Source organism: Hippopotamus amphibius, chromosome 3, assembly GCF_030028045.1.
Source record: "Hippopotamus amphibius kiboko isolate mHipAmp2 chromosome 3, mHipAmp2.hap2, whole genome shotgun sequence".
Taxonomy (NCBI): domain Eukaryota; kingdom Metazoa; phylum Chordata; class Mammalia; order Artiodactyla; family Hippopotamidae; genus Hippopotamus; species Hippopotamus amphibius.
In genome coordinates, this window is record NC_080188.1 from 18,724,410 (window position 1) to 18,742,078 (window position 17,669).

The following is a 17,669-nucleotide window of genomic DNA, read 5'->3' on the forward strand; positions in this document are numbered from 1 at the left end:
TCCACTCTCACCACTATTATTCAACATAGTTTTGGAAGTTTTAGCCACAGCAATCAGAGAAGAAAAAGAAATAAAAGGAATCCAAATTGGAAAAGAAGAAGTCAAATTGTCACTCTTTCCAGATGACATGATATTATATATAGAAAACCCTAAAGACTCTACCAGAAAACTGCTAGCACTCATTGATGAGTTTAGTAAAGTAGCAGGATACAAAATTAATGCACAGAAATCTCTTGCATTCCTATACACTAACAACGGAAGAGCAGAAAGAGAAATTAAGGAAACTCTCCCATTCACCATTGCAACCAAAAGAATAAAATACCTAGGAATAAACCTGCCTAAGGAGGCAAAAGATCTGTATGCAGAAAACTTTAAGACATTGATGAAAGAAATCAAAGACGACACAAACAGATGGAGGGACATACCATGTTCCTGGATTGGAAGAATCAACATCGTGAAAATGTCTGTACTACCCAAAGCAATTTACAGATTCAATGCAATCCCGATCAAATTACCAGTGGCATTTTTCACAGAACTAGAGCAAGAAATCTTACGATTTGTATGGAAACGCAAAAGACCCCGAATAGCCAAAGCAATCTTGAGAAGGAAAAATGGAGTCGGTGGAATCAGGCTTCCTGACTTCAAACTATACTACAAGGCCATAGTGATCAAGACAGTATGGTACTGGCACAAAAACAGAAAGGACGATCAATGGAATAGAATAGAGAACTCGCAAGTAAGCCCAAACACATATGGGCACCTTATCTTTGACAAAGGAGGCACAAGTATACAATGGAAAAAAGACAGCCTCTTCAATAAGTGGTGCTGGGAAAATTGGACAGCAACATGTAAAAGAATGAAATTAGAACACTTCCTAACACCATACACAAAAATAAACTCCAAACGGATTAAAGACCTACATGTAAGGCCAGACACTATAAAACTCCTAGAGGAAAACATAGGCAGAACACTCTATGACATCCATCAAAGCAACATCCTTTTTGACCCACCTCCTAGAATCAGGGAAATAAAATCAAGAATAAACGAATGGGACCTCATGAAACTTAAAAGCTTTTGCACAGCAAAAGAAACCATAAACAAGACTAAAAGGCAACCCTCAGAATGGGAAAAAATAATTGCCTATGAAACAACGGACAAAGGATTAACCTCCAAAATATATAAACAGCTCATGCAGCTTAACACCAAAAAAGCAAATAACCCAATCCACAAATGGGCAGAAGACCTAAATAGACATTTCTCCAAAGAAGACATACAGATGGCCAACACACACATGAAAAGATGCTCAACATCACTCATCATCAGAGAAATGCAAGTCACAGCCACAATGAGGTATCACCTCACACCAGTCAGAATGGCCATCATCACAAAGTCTGGAAACCACAAATGTTGGAGAGGGTGTGGAGAAAAGGGAACTCTCCTGCACTGTTGGTGGGAATGTAAGTTGGTACAGCCACCATGGAAAACAATTTGAAGGTTCCTTAAAAAACTACAAATAGAACTACCATATGATCCAGTAATCCCACTCCTGGGCATATACCCAAAGAAAACCATAATCCCAAAAGAAACGTGTACCATAATGTTTATTGCAGCACTCTTTACAATAGCCAGGACATGGAAGCAACCTAAATGCCCATCAACAAATGAATGGATACAGAAGATGTGGCATATATATACAATGGAATATTACTCAGCTATAAAAAGGGATGAGATGGAGCTATATGTAATGAGGTGGATAGAACTACAATCTGTCATACATAGTGAAGTAAGTCAGAAAGAGAAGGACAAATATTGTATGCTAACTCACATATACGGAATCTAAAAATGGTACGGATGAACTCAGTGACAAGAACAAGGACGCAGATACAGAGAATGGACTGGAGACCTCAAGGTATGGGAGGGGGCGGGGGGTGAAGGGGAAGCTGAGACGAAGCGAGAGAGTAGCATAGACATATATATACTACCAACTGTAAAATAGTCAGTGGGAAGTTGTTGTATAACAAAGGGAGTCCAACTCGAGGATGGAAGATGCCTTAGAGGGCTGGGGCAGGGAGGGTGGCGGGGACTCGAGGTGGGGGAGTCAAGGAAGGGAGGGAATACGGGGATATGTGTATAAAAACAGATGATTGAACCTGATGTACCCCCCCCCAAAAAAATAATAAAATAAAATAAAATAAAATAGATAAAAAAAATAATAAAATAAAATATGTTTTAGACTGTATTTTAGTCTTATGTTTTTAAGAATTATGTTTAATATTAGCAAAAGAATTTTTAGTTACTAGTTCATAAGACTATGAACCTTCAAAGGTTTCTTGCTGTGTGTATGTGTGTGTGTGTGTGTGTGTGTGGCAAAACTATTTCTAAATTTTAGGAGACATTGATAGCATCAGTGCTCTGGTGACCTAATTGTAACAAATACTTTACAATAAATGGTTGTCTTGATTGTAATTCTGTAAGAATAGCACTGATAGCATGTTTATTAGTGACTTAGAAGAGAGAAGTAAAGTAGATACTAATTGAACCTCTTCATAACTGGGGCTTAGGTGTTTGTCTTAGAACAGTGGGTCTTTTTTTTTTCTTATCTCCACTGTTTTTACTTCATAAAGAGAACAAAATAGTTCTTTGAATCTTCTAATTCTTAAAAAAAATGTACACACCATCAGGCAGTTGTTCCCTAAACTTTCTATTCTCATAGTTCCCAAAGCACTTGATCCACACTTCTGCTCTTGTCCTTCCTGGTTGCAGTAGAGTGTGTATGCTCTTCCTCCTAGGAAAGCCCCTCGCCTGTGCCCTGATACTGACCTTTCTTGCTTCCTCAGGAACCTCACACCATTAATGAGGATCCCTTCATCTCCTATATTTTCAGCTTCCTTCCCCACAACTAGATCCTTCCCATTAACTCAAGTTTTTCCACTTTTAAAAGCATGGGCTTCCTAGGTGGTGCAGTGGTTAAGAATCTGCCTGCCAACGCAGAGGACACGGGTTTGATCCCTGGCCCAGGAAGATCCCACATGCTGCGGAGCAACTAAGCCCATGCGCCAAAAAAAAAAAAAGAAGCAAACAAAGCAAAACAAAACAAAACCTCCCTCAGCCTACTAATTCTTATCTCTCTCTTCCTTTTCGTAGCCAGAATTTTAGAAGAATCGTCTAGGCTCACTGTCTCCATTTCACCTCCCAATCATGTCTCAATTCTCAAACAAGGGACTCTGCCCAAAGTCATTGGTGACCTCCATGCAGCTAAATCCAGTCATGCTTTTTAGTCTTCATCTTACTTGATCCTCTCAGCAGCTATACACTTTTTTTTACTTAGGCTTCCATCATGCTGAGCTACCCTACTTTCCTCCCACTTCTGGCTGTTGCTTCTCAGCCCCTTTTAACAGATAATCCTTTCACACGTGACCTCTTAGTACCAGAGCCTGGTGTATGTATTAGAGAATAGTAGGAGATGAGGACAGAGATACAAACAAGGAAGTGGCTTATTGGAATATATTAAAAGTATTACTGTCACTGCTAATAATATACTTTTGTATGTCTAACTTCATAAAATACTCAATCATGGTAAGCCTTTTATTTGCGTAACTTCTGTCCATTACTTTTCAGGAGCAACAAGCATTGAAAAGTATGATCTCCGTACAAATATGTGGACTCCCGTAGCAAATATGAATGGGAGGAGGCTGCAGTTCGGCGTTGCAGTGTTAGATGATAAACTGTATGTGGTTGGAGGAAGAGACGGACTGAAGACTTTGAACACTGTAGAATGCTACAACCCCAAAACAAAAACTTGGAGTGTGATGCCTCCTATGTCTACACATAGGCATGGCCTTGGTAAGTTTAATTGCAGCTTTGTTCGTAATGTCACATACTAGGCTTACACAGCATTTTCACATTCTTTACTAGTCGGAAGAAGACTGAGCCACCAGCAGTCACCAAGCATTCCTTCACGTGCTCCCGGTTATCTGAGAAGTAGAAGCAGAGAAAACAAGCATGTACATAAGTGTATATTGTGCAACCAGCACAAATGAAAACATGAATATTTAAGAATTGTAGTGTAGGACAATGGACTGACAAACCACCTTTTGACATGTGTGTTCTATGTTGACAATTAGTGTCATCTAACCTAATTGAAATGCTTATTTAAGAATCTTTAGCATTATTGTTTTTCTGCATCTCTATCTACATCTCTTGGTTTTTAAGCAGAGATGAGTAAGATGCAGAAAAATTTTGAGGTGGCACAGAGAATGTGATGATAGAAACTTTTCATTCTTCACTTCAGTAATTCACTGAGCAGATGTTGATTAGTGTGTGCTGTGCGCCATTCTCTCTGTTCTGTCGGTATACAAAGGTGAGGAAGACACTGTCTTTACCTTCATTCTGAAATGAATAGAAGAGAATTTAGGAATCTTGTATCAGATGACCTCTCTTTTCTCATAGGAGAGAGACCAGATGAAATAGAAAGTGTTGTTTGATGAGAGTGAAGGAGGTGGAAATAAAGTGAGATGAGGCTTGCAATATATGTGTATCATCCAGATTTTGCTACATAACAAGCCACTTTAAAACTTAGAGGCTTGAGACTTCCCTGGTGGTCCAGTGGTAAAGAATCCACCTTCCAGTGCAGGGGATGCGGGTTGGATCCCTGATCGGGGAACTAAAATCCCACATGCCTCAGGGCAACTAAACCTGCATGCCACAACTGCTGAGCCCACACACCACAATTAGAGAGAAGCCTGTGTGCTGCAACAAAGAGCTCACATGCCACATGAAGATCCCGCATGCCTCAACTAAGGCCCAATGCAGCCAAAAACAAATAAATAAAATATTAAAAAACAAAAATAACTTAGAGGCTTAAACTAAGAACCATTTATTTAGCTCATGGGTCTGTGCATCAGCTGGGCAGTTCTTCTAGTCCGGGCTGTCTTAGAAGATCTCTGCTGGGTTTTCTCATGAATGTAGGGTGGGCAGGCAGGCTGGTTGGCTGGTTGGTCTAGAATGGCCTCACTCACATGTGTAGTGGTAGACAGGCCATCCGCCTGGGCAGCAGAGGCAACTGGGCCCTATGACTAACCATTCGGGCTAGCCCAGGCTTCTTCACGTGGTGGCAGTCACAGGGTTTCACAAGCGGTAGGAGAAGGCAAGCGCCAATGCACAGACGCTTCTCAGGCTTCTGCTTGCCTCATGTTTGCTAACATCCCGTTGGCCAGAACAAGTCACATGGCCAAGCTCAGATTCAAAGGATAGAAAAATAAACTCCTCCTCTTGATGGGAGGACCTATAAGAATCACATTGCAAATAAGCATGTATTCTGGGAAAGGAAGAATTTGTGACCATATTGTCAATTTGTCACAATTTAGTAAAGGTTTAAAATAGTTGCAATAAAGAATTTGATAGGTTATCATAAAAGATGAATTAAAAGATAAACGAGTAGCAGTGAAGGGATAGTTGAGTTTGGATAGGCATAGCTTTCCACTATACTCAATTTAGTAATACTGAGCACCAGAGTAGGGGTTACCCAAAAGGCCAATGAAAATTATCTAGGCATGAAGATTGGTATGGTAGTGGGTACAGCAAAAGATGAAAGAGACAAGGCATTCTACTAGTTGCAGTTAGGTTTCAGTGAGAGATGATCTTAAATTTCAAGTTAGGTAAGTGAGTAAAACCAGAGAATTAAGGTACTGAGAGAGGAGCTTAAAATTAACTATATGAAATTTAACAAAGAAAACCATAAAACATTACCCTTGAATCCATAAAATCAATTATTACATAGGCACAGGATGGGAAGATATATCTTAAAAGCAGCATGAATGGGACTTATAAACTTGTTTTGACCATAAAATCCAGGGTCAAAAGTGTGATTCAGTTGCAAACTTTCCCCTACTATGGGGAAAAGAAAGTCAATTCTAACTTAAAGAAATCTTATAGATATAATATTACATCGAATGAGAGTGCCCATGATCCAGCTATGTCTTATGCAGGTGAGATTGTGCATAGAATACTACCATGAGTTCTAGGTACCATACAAAAGACTTTATTGAACTGCAGCAAGTTCAAAGGAGAATGATCATACCTCTCAAAGTGCCTTCTTTAAGTCTTTATTTCCATTTTTATGTCATTCAAAACAGCTTTGTTCTTACTAATTTACCTTGTATTAAATAATGTTTTAAATTTGAACTTTTAAAAGAAATCTTTACTTAAGTAAATTTTAAATTAATTACACACACACCTTATGTACATAAAATTGGGTATGTATCATATATAATTGGAGATAGATAGATAGATAGATAGATCGATCGATCGATAGGTATCCCATAGCCAGTACTGGAAGGACACAAATGAATGGAATGAGATAAGTTGGCTTGGATCATACATGAATGGTGACTATGTCTTCTGGCCATGATTTCACAAAAATAAATGTCCGTATCATAATATGTTGGCCTTCAAGTGATACATATTTATATCTCACCTAACTATGGTCATGTCATACCTCTTCTCAGAACTCTGTCGGCTTTCCATCTCATTTAGAATAAAATCCAAAGTCCTTACAGTAGTCCCGACCACCACATGATTTGACTCCACCCTTCCCCTCATCCCCTCATCTCCTGCACTCTCCCCCTTACTCACCCTCCACAGTCAACTGGTATCCTTGCTGTATGTACCACAGACACACTAAACATGCCTCAGGGCCTTTGTACATACTGTTCCCTTTATCTCACCTTCTCCTCCCCCAGATACCTGCATGTCTGGTTTCCTAACCTCATTCACATTTTTGTTCAAATGTCACTTTATCTGCGAGGTCTCCCTTGATCCTCTCTACCCTTTTAATTTGCTCCTTTTTTTCATATTAGCATTTACCAGTGTATGAAATATACTTTGTATCTGTTTCCCAACTAAAATATTAGGTCCATCAGGGCAGTGCCTTTATCTATTATGTTCTGTTAAGTGCCTGACACTTAGTAGAAACTCAATAGCTATTTGTTGAATAAATGAACGAATGAATCTGGCTTCGTTCCCCTGCAATGAAACACACCAATAGATTGTGGTATCAAATCTAACTAGAGTGAAATCTCATGAATTTGAATTAAAGGGAGAAAGGAATAAAGTTGCTGTTTGCTAATATATTGTAAGTCCGAATTACTGAAAAATATTTTAAACATGGCAGTGTGTGCATCTTGCATACTTTTTAAATAACTTTCCCCTGTTACACCTCAAAGTACTGCCTCTAAAACTTTTAAGACCAGGGCTACAGTGCTATTTCTCCCCCTCATCCAACCACCTATCTACCAAGAAGAGCTGTAAGGAAGCCAGATATCTATCATAAATTTTTGTTCAGTTAAATTTGCATATTAAAGGTTCATTGTACTTATATTTCAATTAAAAGATTTTTGAGTCATTGCTTCTTTCCTGTCTCTTTCTAGGTGTGGCTGTATTGGAAGGTCCTATGTATGCAGTAGGAGGGCATGATGGTTGGAGCTATCTAAATACAGTGGAAAGATGGGACCCTCAGGCTCGCCAGTGGAATTTTGTTGCCACTATGTCCACTCCCAGAAGCACAGTAGGTGTGGCAGTACTAAGTGGAAAGTAAGGAAATATTTAAAGTTCCACTTAAAACACAATAAACTAGAAGTATCAAGCTGTATCATGTCTAACTTAAAGATATATAGAAATCATGAACTTGTGATATAAACAAACTTTTTAAATAGTCTTTTTTTTTTAAGCTTTTTATTGGAATATAATTGCTTTACACTCTTGTACCAGTGTTTGAGGTACACCAAAGTGAATCAGCTGTATTTATACATATATCCCCATATCCCATCCCTCCCATGACTCCCTCCCACCCTCCCTGTCCTGGCCCTCTACAGCATCACCCATCATCGAGTTGATCTCCCTTTGTTATACAGCAACTTCCCACTAGCTATCTATTTTACATTTGGTAGTGTATCTATGTCTATGCTACTCTCTCACTTCATCCCAGCTTCCCCTTCACCCCCCACCTCCCACTCCAGCCCCGTGTCCTCAAGTCCATTCTCTACATCTGCATCTCCACTCTTGCTGCTGTCACTGGGTTCATCAGTACAGTTTCTTCGGATTCTATATATTTGAGTTAGCATACGGTATTTGTTTTTCTCTTTCTGGCTTACTTCGCTCTGTATGACAGTCTCTAGGTCTGTCCACCTTATTACATATAGCTCAGCTTCATTCCTTTTTATGGCTGAGTAATATTCCATTGTATATATATGCCACATCTTCTTTATCCATTCATCTGTTGGTGGGCATTTAGGTTGCTTCCATGTCCTGGCTATTGTAAATAGTGCTGCAGTGAACATTATGGTACATGTTTCTTTTTGAATTATGGTTTTCTCTGGGTATATGCCCAGGAGTGGGATTACTGGGTCACATGGTAGTTCCATTTTTAGTTTTTTAAGGAACCTCCATACTGTTTTCCATAGTGGCTGTACCAGCTTACATTCCCACCAACAGTGCAGGAGAGTTCCCTTTTCTCCATACCCTCTCCAACATTTATTGTTTCTAGATTTTTTGATGATGGCTGTTCTGACCGGTGTGAGGTGAGAGCTCATTGTGGCTTTGCCTTGCATTTCTATAATGCTTAGTGATGTTGAGCATCTTTTCATGTGTTCGTTAGCCATCTGCGTGTCTTCTTTGGAGAAATGTCTAGTTAGGTCTTCCGCCCATTTGTGGATTGAGTTATTTGCTTTTTTGGTATTAAGCTGCATGAGCTGCTTGTATATTTTGGAGATTAATCCTTTGTCTGTTGCTTCGTTGGCAAGTATTTTCTTCCATTCTGAGGGCTGTCTTCTTGTCTTGTTTATGGTTTTTCTAAGTTTCATGAGGTCCCATTTGTTTATTCTTGATTTTATTTCCATGATTCTAGGAGGTGGGTCAAAAAGGATGTTGCTTTGATGTATGTCATAGAGTGTTCTGCCTATGTTTTCCTCTAGGAGTTTTATAGTGTCTGGCCTTACATGTAGGTCTTTAATCCATTTGGAGTTTATTTTTGTGTATGGTGTTAGGAAGTGTTCTAATTTCATTCTTTGACATGTTGCTGTCCAATTTTCCCAGCACCACTCATTGAAGAGGCTGTCTTTTTTCCATTGTATATTCTGGCCTCCTTTGTCAAAGTTAAGGTGCCCATATGTGTGTGGGTTTATCTCTGGGTTCTCTATTCTGTCCCATTGATCTACCTTTCTGTTTTTGTGCCAGTACCATACTGTCTTGATCACTGTGGCCTTGTGGTATAGTTTGAAGTCAGGAAGCCTGATTCCACCAACTCCGTCTTTCCTTCTCAAGGTTGCTTTGGCTGTTCGGGGTCTTTTGTGTTTCCATACAAATCATAAAATTTCTTGTTCTAGTTCTGTGAAAAATGCCTTTTATAATTTGATAGAGGTTGCATTGAATCTGTAAATTGCTTTGGGTAGGATAGTCATTTTCACAATGTCGATTCTTCCAATCCAAGAACATGGTATGTCCCTCCATCTGCTTGTATCGTCTTTGATTTCTTTCATCAGTGTCTTATAGTTTTCTGCATACAGGTCTTTTGCCTCCTTAGGCAAGTTTATTCCTAGGTATTTTATTCTTTTTGTTGCAGTGGTAAATGGGAGAGTTTCCTTAAGTCTCTTTTTATAATAGTTCTAAATATAAATAGCTCAACATTGTTGGTCTTTTATTCTAATGCACAGATATTATAAATTTCTAGTTATTTTATGTGAATAAATTTTGTATAAATATTCAATATAGTCAAAATCTGGTGGTTTATTATAGCTTTAAAAGTATATGATCTTTTAAAAGTTGTATGGGCTCTCTCATGTTTCCCTAAATAATTCCTTCCATCTCTTCTACTGATTTTTCCTTACTTTTACTTCTTTCTTAGCTTGGTAAACTGCTGAAAACTAGAATGCATTTAGAAAGAGGTGCTTTCTTGCTTCTTATCTGCTCTAAATAGAATAAACAGATTTGGATAGAGCTAACACTCAATGGCTAAATATACCATATCTTTTTCAGGCCTTTCTTCCACAAAATGAAGCCCTTATGGTTATCAAATAAAAGTTGTTTGTTGCATACCTTTACTTGCTTAAAATGTTTTATCATCATTTCCAGAAAGAGGAAAGAATCAAGGTTAAAATAGAGACTTAAAATTATTTGTTGGATTGTTACTGATTATTTTTTAAAAATGAGGCAATGTTAGTAACATTTTTATATTTTATGACCTAAAGTCTTTTTTTTTTTTTTGAATTTCAATCAGCAGCTTATTACACAAATTTCAAATGTGGAAGCAATTACCTCTAAGTTTTCTTTGAATTGAGTTTTATCAGAAAAATACAAATAATTGTAAACAGTCTTAAACCATCTTATGGCCTTTAAAGAAACCCAACTCCTATATGACCTAAAGTCTTGTTTCCTCAGGACCTACTAGTTACGTTCCTTTTTTTGTTAATTTTTAGTACTATTACAAGTAATCAGATACAGAAATATAAACCCTTTTTTTAATGTATTTGATCTCAATTCACCTCCCCTCATTTGTTTTAGCTAAAGAAATAACTTCAAATTTTATCACTACATTTCTTTCCTAATTCTTTCATAGGAGAGTCAGCCACCAAAGAATATAGAAAGTTAAAAAAAAAGAAATGACTATTTCTGGGTAGAAATATTTATTTCTAATAGAGGACATAAGAATAAGTGCCTTCTCTAAAACCTGATTTCCAGACCTACAGTACCCTGGACTTCTAGGCACAGAAGTATCTTACTTTTTTACCTTTTCTTGCTCTCTGATGAAAAATAAATATTTCTGTCTTTAACCTACCTGAAGTACCATTTATTGAGTATAATTCTGAGACCACATAATAATCATATCAGAAGCTAAGGACTTCTTCTCTACTAAATAGTAAGACGATTTTGAAAGTATAGTATATCTAAGTTGTGATTGTAACTGGTCTATTGGGGTAAACTGGTCACTTTGCCCCTAACCTTAACTCTCTCCCTTGCATTCTTCATTTTAGAGACTCACCTAATGTTCTACCTAAAACATAATTGGGACCATGTCACTTTCCTACTTAAAACCTTTCAGCAGCTTATCTGACCAAGCCTCCTTTATGATCTCGCCTCTGTCCACCTCTCTAGCCTCTTCTCTCTCCTCTGTCATGCATTATACACTCCAGCAGAACTAATCTATTTCTGAAAAACTCATTTTGTTTCACACTCCTATTATCTTTTAACCGATACCATCTGTCTTAGAATGTTGTTTCCCCAACTTTCCTTTCTGGCAAACTCAGCATCCTTGAAACTTGCTCAAAAATCACCTACAGGAAACCTCCAGGCCCCACTCTCATCTCTTCATTCCCCCTACACTCATTGTGCATTTCATCCTCAGCAGTTTTACTGTACGTAATTTGTATATAATTGTATTACAGCACGTACCACTCTATTATTGTAGTTACCGACTGGTCTCTCTCCTGTAGCAGATCACGGTCTTGAATGACCTGACCTAACTTTTTGTTTCTTACACCTAGCACAGTATCCAGCACATAAATCTGAAGTGTGCAACCTTAGTGAAGAATATCCTGGTACTGTTTATATGCAGTAGTGCTTTAATCACCCCAAGCAGAGGATGTATTAATCCATCAACCACCATTTTTCTAAGCTTGCGTTAAAATAAAGTAGCAATGTTCCAGAATATTTTGTTAGTGTCCACTTTGGGATATAAATCCAGAATCTGAAAAAAAATGAAAATTATGTTGTTAATTTTTTATAATATGCAGTTGATTGAAAAAAAATTATGTATCTTCTCTCTACCAGTCCTTTGTGATTTAGAACAAGTCATTTCTCTGTGCCTCAGTTTCTTTAATTTATAAAATGAAAAGCCTGATTAACCACTGTTTTTGTTATTTTGAATTATTTTACAGTGCTTCCTGATGCAAAATATAGTTGTTTCTGTAGGGAAGAACTGTTTTATGTTTTATGAGTTACACTCTGTATCTTAAAATTTTGAAGGTGTTAAAATTTTTATTTCTGCCACATTTGACAGAAAGAAGCTTTATCTAGACTTCCAGGTGCTCAGGCTACTTTTAAGCCACTGGCTGGCATATACTTTTGGCAATAGAATCTTTCTTTCAAGTGAAATCTTACAAACACCTCAATACTTAAGGCAGATGGAAGTTCAAGTTTATAATAAGCTTATTTAAAATTTATTATAAGTGAGTTTATAATATTTACTTAACTATAAAAATCAGTGTAGAAGAATAAGTCTGTTTTAAAGAACACAGATTATTTCTGTGTTTTGTTTTGGTTGTCCAGTATGACGAAAATCCTGATTCACAGTTAAGAAGCTGAAATTGGTAATAGTTATTTTAACTACTAGAGCAGTTTAATTAGAATCACAGGAAATTGTTCAGTTAAGTTGCTCAAGTAGTTTGAAAGTAGTAGACATTTTTTTTCTCAGCTGAATCTCAAACAATATCTATCAACCCACTTGTATTCTTGATCATAATTTTAGAAGTTGGGTGAGACCTAAATCTTATTTTTAAATACATAGTATATAATACTATCTCAATTTGACATAATATTTCTCTTTTTATTGTAATAGATACTATTATGGGGAAGAAAAATGAGTTCTGAATCTTGCATGACATTTAATTGAGCCAGGTGATATTTTTGAAAATTAAAACTACTTTTTAAACTTTAATTTTAAATGAATCATTTTGGGGGCCCCCTAAAGTCCTCCACAGAGTCCTGGTCTTAGAATACAGTTTGAAAGCCATTGCTTGAGATATGATTCTTCAGAAAGTGTTACCAGTACATTTTAGCCCTTAATATTATCCCAGTATGAATGTTGTTTGTACATTTAACATCTCCTAAAATACCATTTTCTAAAAGAATGCAGAGTCAGAATTTCTTTTTCCTCTTTAACACTTATATCATGTTTATTTTACCATGTGCCAAGCAATATTCAAAGTACTTTAAATTTGATCACAGTAATCCTGTGAGGCAGGGCTTCTAGATTTTATGGAAGTTCAGGTAGATGGGGATTAAATAACTTGTCCACAGTAACAGCTAGGAAGTGAAAAGTGGTAGAAGCAGGATTCAAACCCAGAGAGTCTGACTCCAGAGTTCATGATCTTAATCACTGTACTACACCACTTTTCACAAGGAAGACCCATGAATTCACTGTGAAGAGGGTAGAGTGCCTGGAAGCCTTTTATACTGTGTGTGTATGTACATGTGTTTTTATTTATTGACATTTTCTGGTTGTTGATTCCTTCTAATATTCTATGATTCATATTTAGATAATTCTACCAAGTGTTAGCTAAAGATGAGGAAAGCTTACTATTAAGAACAGTCGCACACAAAAAATAGTTTTTAATGGATAAAATTTTTAATAGATTGAAGTTTCAAATTTCAAATTTCATACTATTAATATATTTTAAGTTTAGAACAAGATACTGCTACAACCATATTTTGCTGTTTGATATGATCATCTTATTTAAAAACCAGTTTGAGTGGCATAGGTACTTTAAATTATGAATTAAAATTATGAAATCTGTCTCTTACATATGTGTATTTACCCAAATATAAATACTTATAGTTTTAATGGGCAGAAATTTGATATTGTTCAAATATTATTTCTCAGGAATTAAAAATAGCTAAATGTTAACTAAGGCATCCATAAATTTAAAATGTGTGAGCTTTTGAACAAGCAGTGAACTGAATTTATTATTTTTTCAAATGATAGAAAAAATATCTACAAAGAGCTTCCTAAGTGAATAGTACATATAAGATTTTGTACTAATAAAGAATATTCAGATGTTCAAATATTTAAAATATGTTATATATATTTTAGGTTCAGAGTAAAACAACTTTTAAATTAATGCAGTATATTGATTGATAAGGAATTTAAATTGGTTTACTAGGCAATGTTTAGGACATTAACATACCAATAAATATAAACATGGTATGTTAATGTCCCTAAATGTTGCCTAGTAGATCAATATATTTGAATCTATAGTTTATCCTCATGTTTCACTATTACAAGTACATACCAGATGACTGTTGACTGTCCAGCTGCTCATTAATGTAACTGTTGTCCTGGTTCTGCTTCTTACTGGGCGACCACGTACAAGTCTCTTAATTTCCATGAACCCCAGATTCTTTACCTGTGCAACAGGGACACAGATGGTTTGTCATAGCATCATTGTAATGATTAAATTAATACATGTAAAGTGCCTCACCTGTGGTAGGTGATCAGAGAAGGTTAGTTTCTTTTGTTTATCACCAAGTCCTATCTTAGCTATTTAAGAAATGTCGTGGTATATTTACACACCATATTTTGTCTATTTTAAGACAATTTAACATCTCTAAAATTGTGATGCATTTTACAGTCAGTGGTAACTTGTCAGACAGATCTCAGCTTGGAAAACGTTGTCATTGCTTTCATGTGAGTTTATGTTTTCTTTTTTATATATGTACAGAATGATATATGCTGTTTAAAAATATATGGTCTATACATCTGCCATTTAATTGGTAGCACATCTTCTTTCTTAATGGCATATAAATTGACAGTATTTCTTATCATTGATGGCACCTTGAATTCAATGAAATGCCATAAGAATGACCTCTTTGTCTTATGCATAATAATAGCACTATCTCTTATTTATCCTCCCATTTGTTCTTTTTACAGACTTTATGCAGTTGGTGGTCGTGATGGAAGTTCTTGTCTCAAGTCAGTAGAATGTTTTGATCCTCATACTAATAAATGGACACTCTGTGCACAAATGTCAAAAAGGAGAGGGGGAGTAGGAGTCACTACCTGGAATGGACTGCTGTACGCCATCGGAGGACATGATGCACCTGCGTCCAACTTGACTTCCAGACTCTCAGACTGTGTGGAGAGGTAATTTCCTGTGAAGGGAAACTAGGAATAAAAAAACAAACCTAAGCCTCTGACACTTCCACACGAACTGATAACGGTTAATTGAGGCGCCACCTCGTGCAAAGCAGTTTCTTAGGAGCTCTGTAAACACTGGCTGGTCTGCTCAGGCCATCTCTCAGTCTGTCCCCAGCAGCCTACTCAGTCTTCTCTCAGTCTTACCTTAGAATTGATTATACAGTTTGTTAATTGAATCATATCACAAACATTTATTGTGTACCTATTTTGTACTGGTTATTGTACCAAATAAGAAAAGGGGTTTGATGAATGTCACAAAGAATGAATTAGGGACTGGAGGCCAAATGTTAAGCAAAAAGGAGAGAGACATTCCTAACATATTTGGATATAAAATGAAGAAGTATGAAATACTAAAAGAAAATAAAAGGCTGCTAAGGCTTAAAAGCTTGAACAAGTCATCCTTGTTTGAAATTCAAATATGGTCCCAGGTGAAGAGCCTGATGTGAGTGGAAGCGCTGGACAGTGGCTCGGTCTCTCATCTGTTATGTTGAGTAGAATGGAGAGAACTGAAGGGCTTTAGGAGGTAGAGTCAATAGGAGTGTGCACAGACACTCCAAAGCAGAAAGGAATGTTTCATTCAGAGAACTGCAAGGCAGCCACTATCACTGGAGAACAAAGCATGATGGAGAGAGTGTCAGGGAAGGAGGCGGGGAGGTTGGGGCAGATCATGCAGAGTCTTGAGGCCTTATTAAAAACTTTGGATTTTAAAGAGCAATGGGAAGTTAATGAATGTATGTGTGTGTATTATTTAATAAATTATAAATGACTAGAAGAATAAAAAGTGAAATGAAGATTTGTTGATGACAGCAAGTGCTTTCTATGAAATAGTAAGCAGATGGTGTTTTTTGAGAAAGCAGGATAGTTACACATGCATTTCACCTGTGTTAGGGAGAAAATAATTCAGACTATGCTTGTTACGTGTTATAATCCAGGAAAGGGATATGGAAGTCTTTATACACTTTGCCCCGTAAATTACAGGCCCACTATAGGACTGCACCCAGTGAAAAGTTGTTCATTGATACAAGTATTGGAGGACTTCCCTGGTGGCTCAGTGGTTAAGAATTCACCTGCCAATGCAGGGGACATGGGTTCAATCCCTGGTCTGGGAAGATCCCACATGCCGCAGAGCAGCTAAGCCCATAAGCCACGACTACCAAGCCCATAAGCCGCAGCTACTGAAGTCCACGCACTTAGAGCCCGTGCTCCACAAGAGGAGCCACGGCACTGAGAAGCCTGTGCACTGAAACAAAGAGTAGCCCCTGCTCGCCACAACTAGAGAAAGCCCATGGATAGCAGCAAAGACCCAGCGCAGCCAAAAAAAAAAAATAAAGTATTGGAAGCAATGTAAGTCATTTTAGCATGATGTATCTGCTCCTAGATAGACAATTTGGAGCAGTCCTAACATACTTCACGAGAGGAACAAGAAGCTCCAAAAATGGACAGTTAACAATGATTGAGGCCGTAAGTCATCTTACATAGAGCTTCATGAATTGATTTCCTCAAATGTTCAGTAGGCAATCTAAAACTCTAAAGCAGTTTTAAACATTTGCATTAGCTCTTTTGACTAATTTAAGTGGTATGCATCTGCAAAATAACTCTATTATATTGTAAGTTAAAAGTTTTCAGGAAAATATTGATATCTTTTTCTAAAATATGTTTGAATGTACTTTGTTTAGCAGCTAAGACATGAAACTATTTTTTTGTAAAATATTGTGAGAACAATGTCAGCTCCAGTTCTAAAATTGTCTTTCAGATATGATCCCAAAACGGATATGTGGACTTCAGTGGCATCTATGAGCATCAGCAGAGATGCTGTGGGGGTCTGTTTACTTGGTGATAAATTATATGCTGTTGGAGGGTATGATGGACAGACTTACCTTAATACAGTGGAGGCTTATGATCCCCAGACAAATGAGTGGACCCAGGTATGGCATTTCATTTTTCATTATTACAGTTACTCTGTTTTTGTTAAAAACAATTCTTTTGGTAAAACAGATCCTCTCAATTATGTCCAGTTTCAAAATATATAGCATAAACATGATAAAGTCATCTTTAAACTAAATATAAGAAGAGAGAATGTTTATAGTATAGTTAAAAATCCAAAATTGCCTTTAAAGTATAAGTTAGTACTCAGACAAATTATTATTAGTGGTTTTTGTTGTTGTTGTTGTTATTTTGATTATCTGCCACCATTTGCTTGCTGAGAATTGATGAGATGTTCTAGCATTGATAGAGCTGATAGTACCACAAGAGGGCTGTAATAAAGGGAGAGGAGATTGTGGAAAATAAAAAACAAAGATAGTAGTCAGGAAAAAATGAACCACTTACCCATACATGAACAATAATTTTTAAATACTCAAGCCACTGATATTTGGGAGCAGATCAAATGTCTGGTTATAATCTAATAAAGATGGCAATCTTAAATTACATTAACAAGTCAGAAACCTGACCTGGCAAGCTTAACAGAAAAAAATTCCACCTTTGTCTATTTCTGAGAGGACCTAGCACTTCTAAGAATGATCTTTTGAGATCTTTGTTTCCATCCCCACCCAGAGCAGAGCAAGGAATTTTCTGCCTCTGGCATCCAATTCAGTGTATGGTACATAACAAAAAGGCATTCAAATGTCTAATTGAGCCAAGGTTTTCCTGCGTGTAAGGAGCAGTGGTAAGTACTGACCCGAAAACAAAATTTATGAGAATCCCT

General features: G+C 37.0%; 1 protein-coding gene across 9 annotated transcripts in view; it reads left to right on the top strand.

The window, feature by feature from the left end:
* KLHL5 (kelch like family member 5) overlaps positions 1 to 17,669 on the top strand; it is an 82,141-nt gene that overhangs the window by 58,139 nt on the left and 6,333 nt on the right. For all 9 annotated transcript variants that reach the window (XM_057727879.1, XM_057727881.1, XM_057727882.1 and 6 more), the window contains 4 exons: positions 3,619 to 3,843; positions 7,428 to 7,590; positions 14,699 to 14,911; positions 16,719 to 16,890. In XM_057727879.1, coding sequence (XP_057583862.1) covers positions 3,619 to 3,843; positions 7,428 to 7,590; positions 14,699 to 14,911; positions 16,719 to 16,890 — 773 coding nt within the window. The remainder of the gene's footprint in view (positions 1 to 3,618; positions 3,844 to 7,427; positions 7,591 to 14,698; positions 14,912 to 16,718; positions 16,891 to 17,669) is intronic.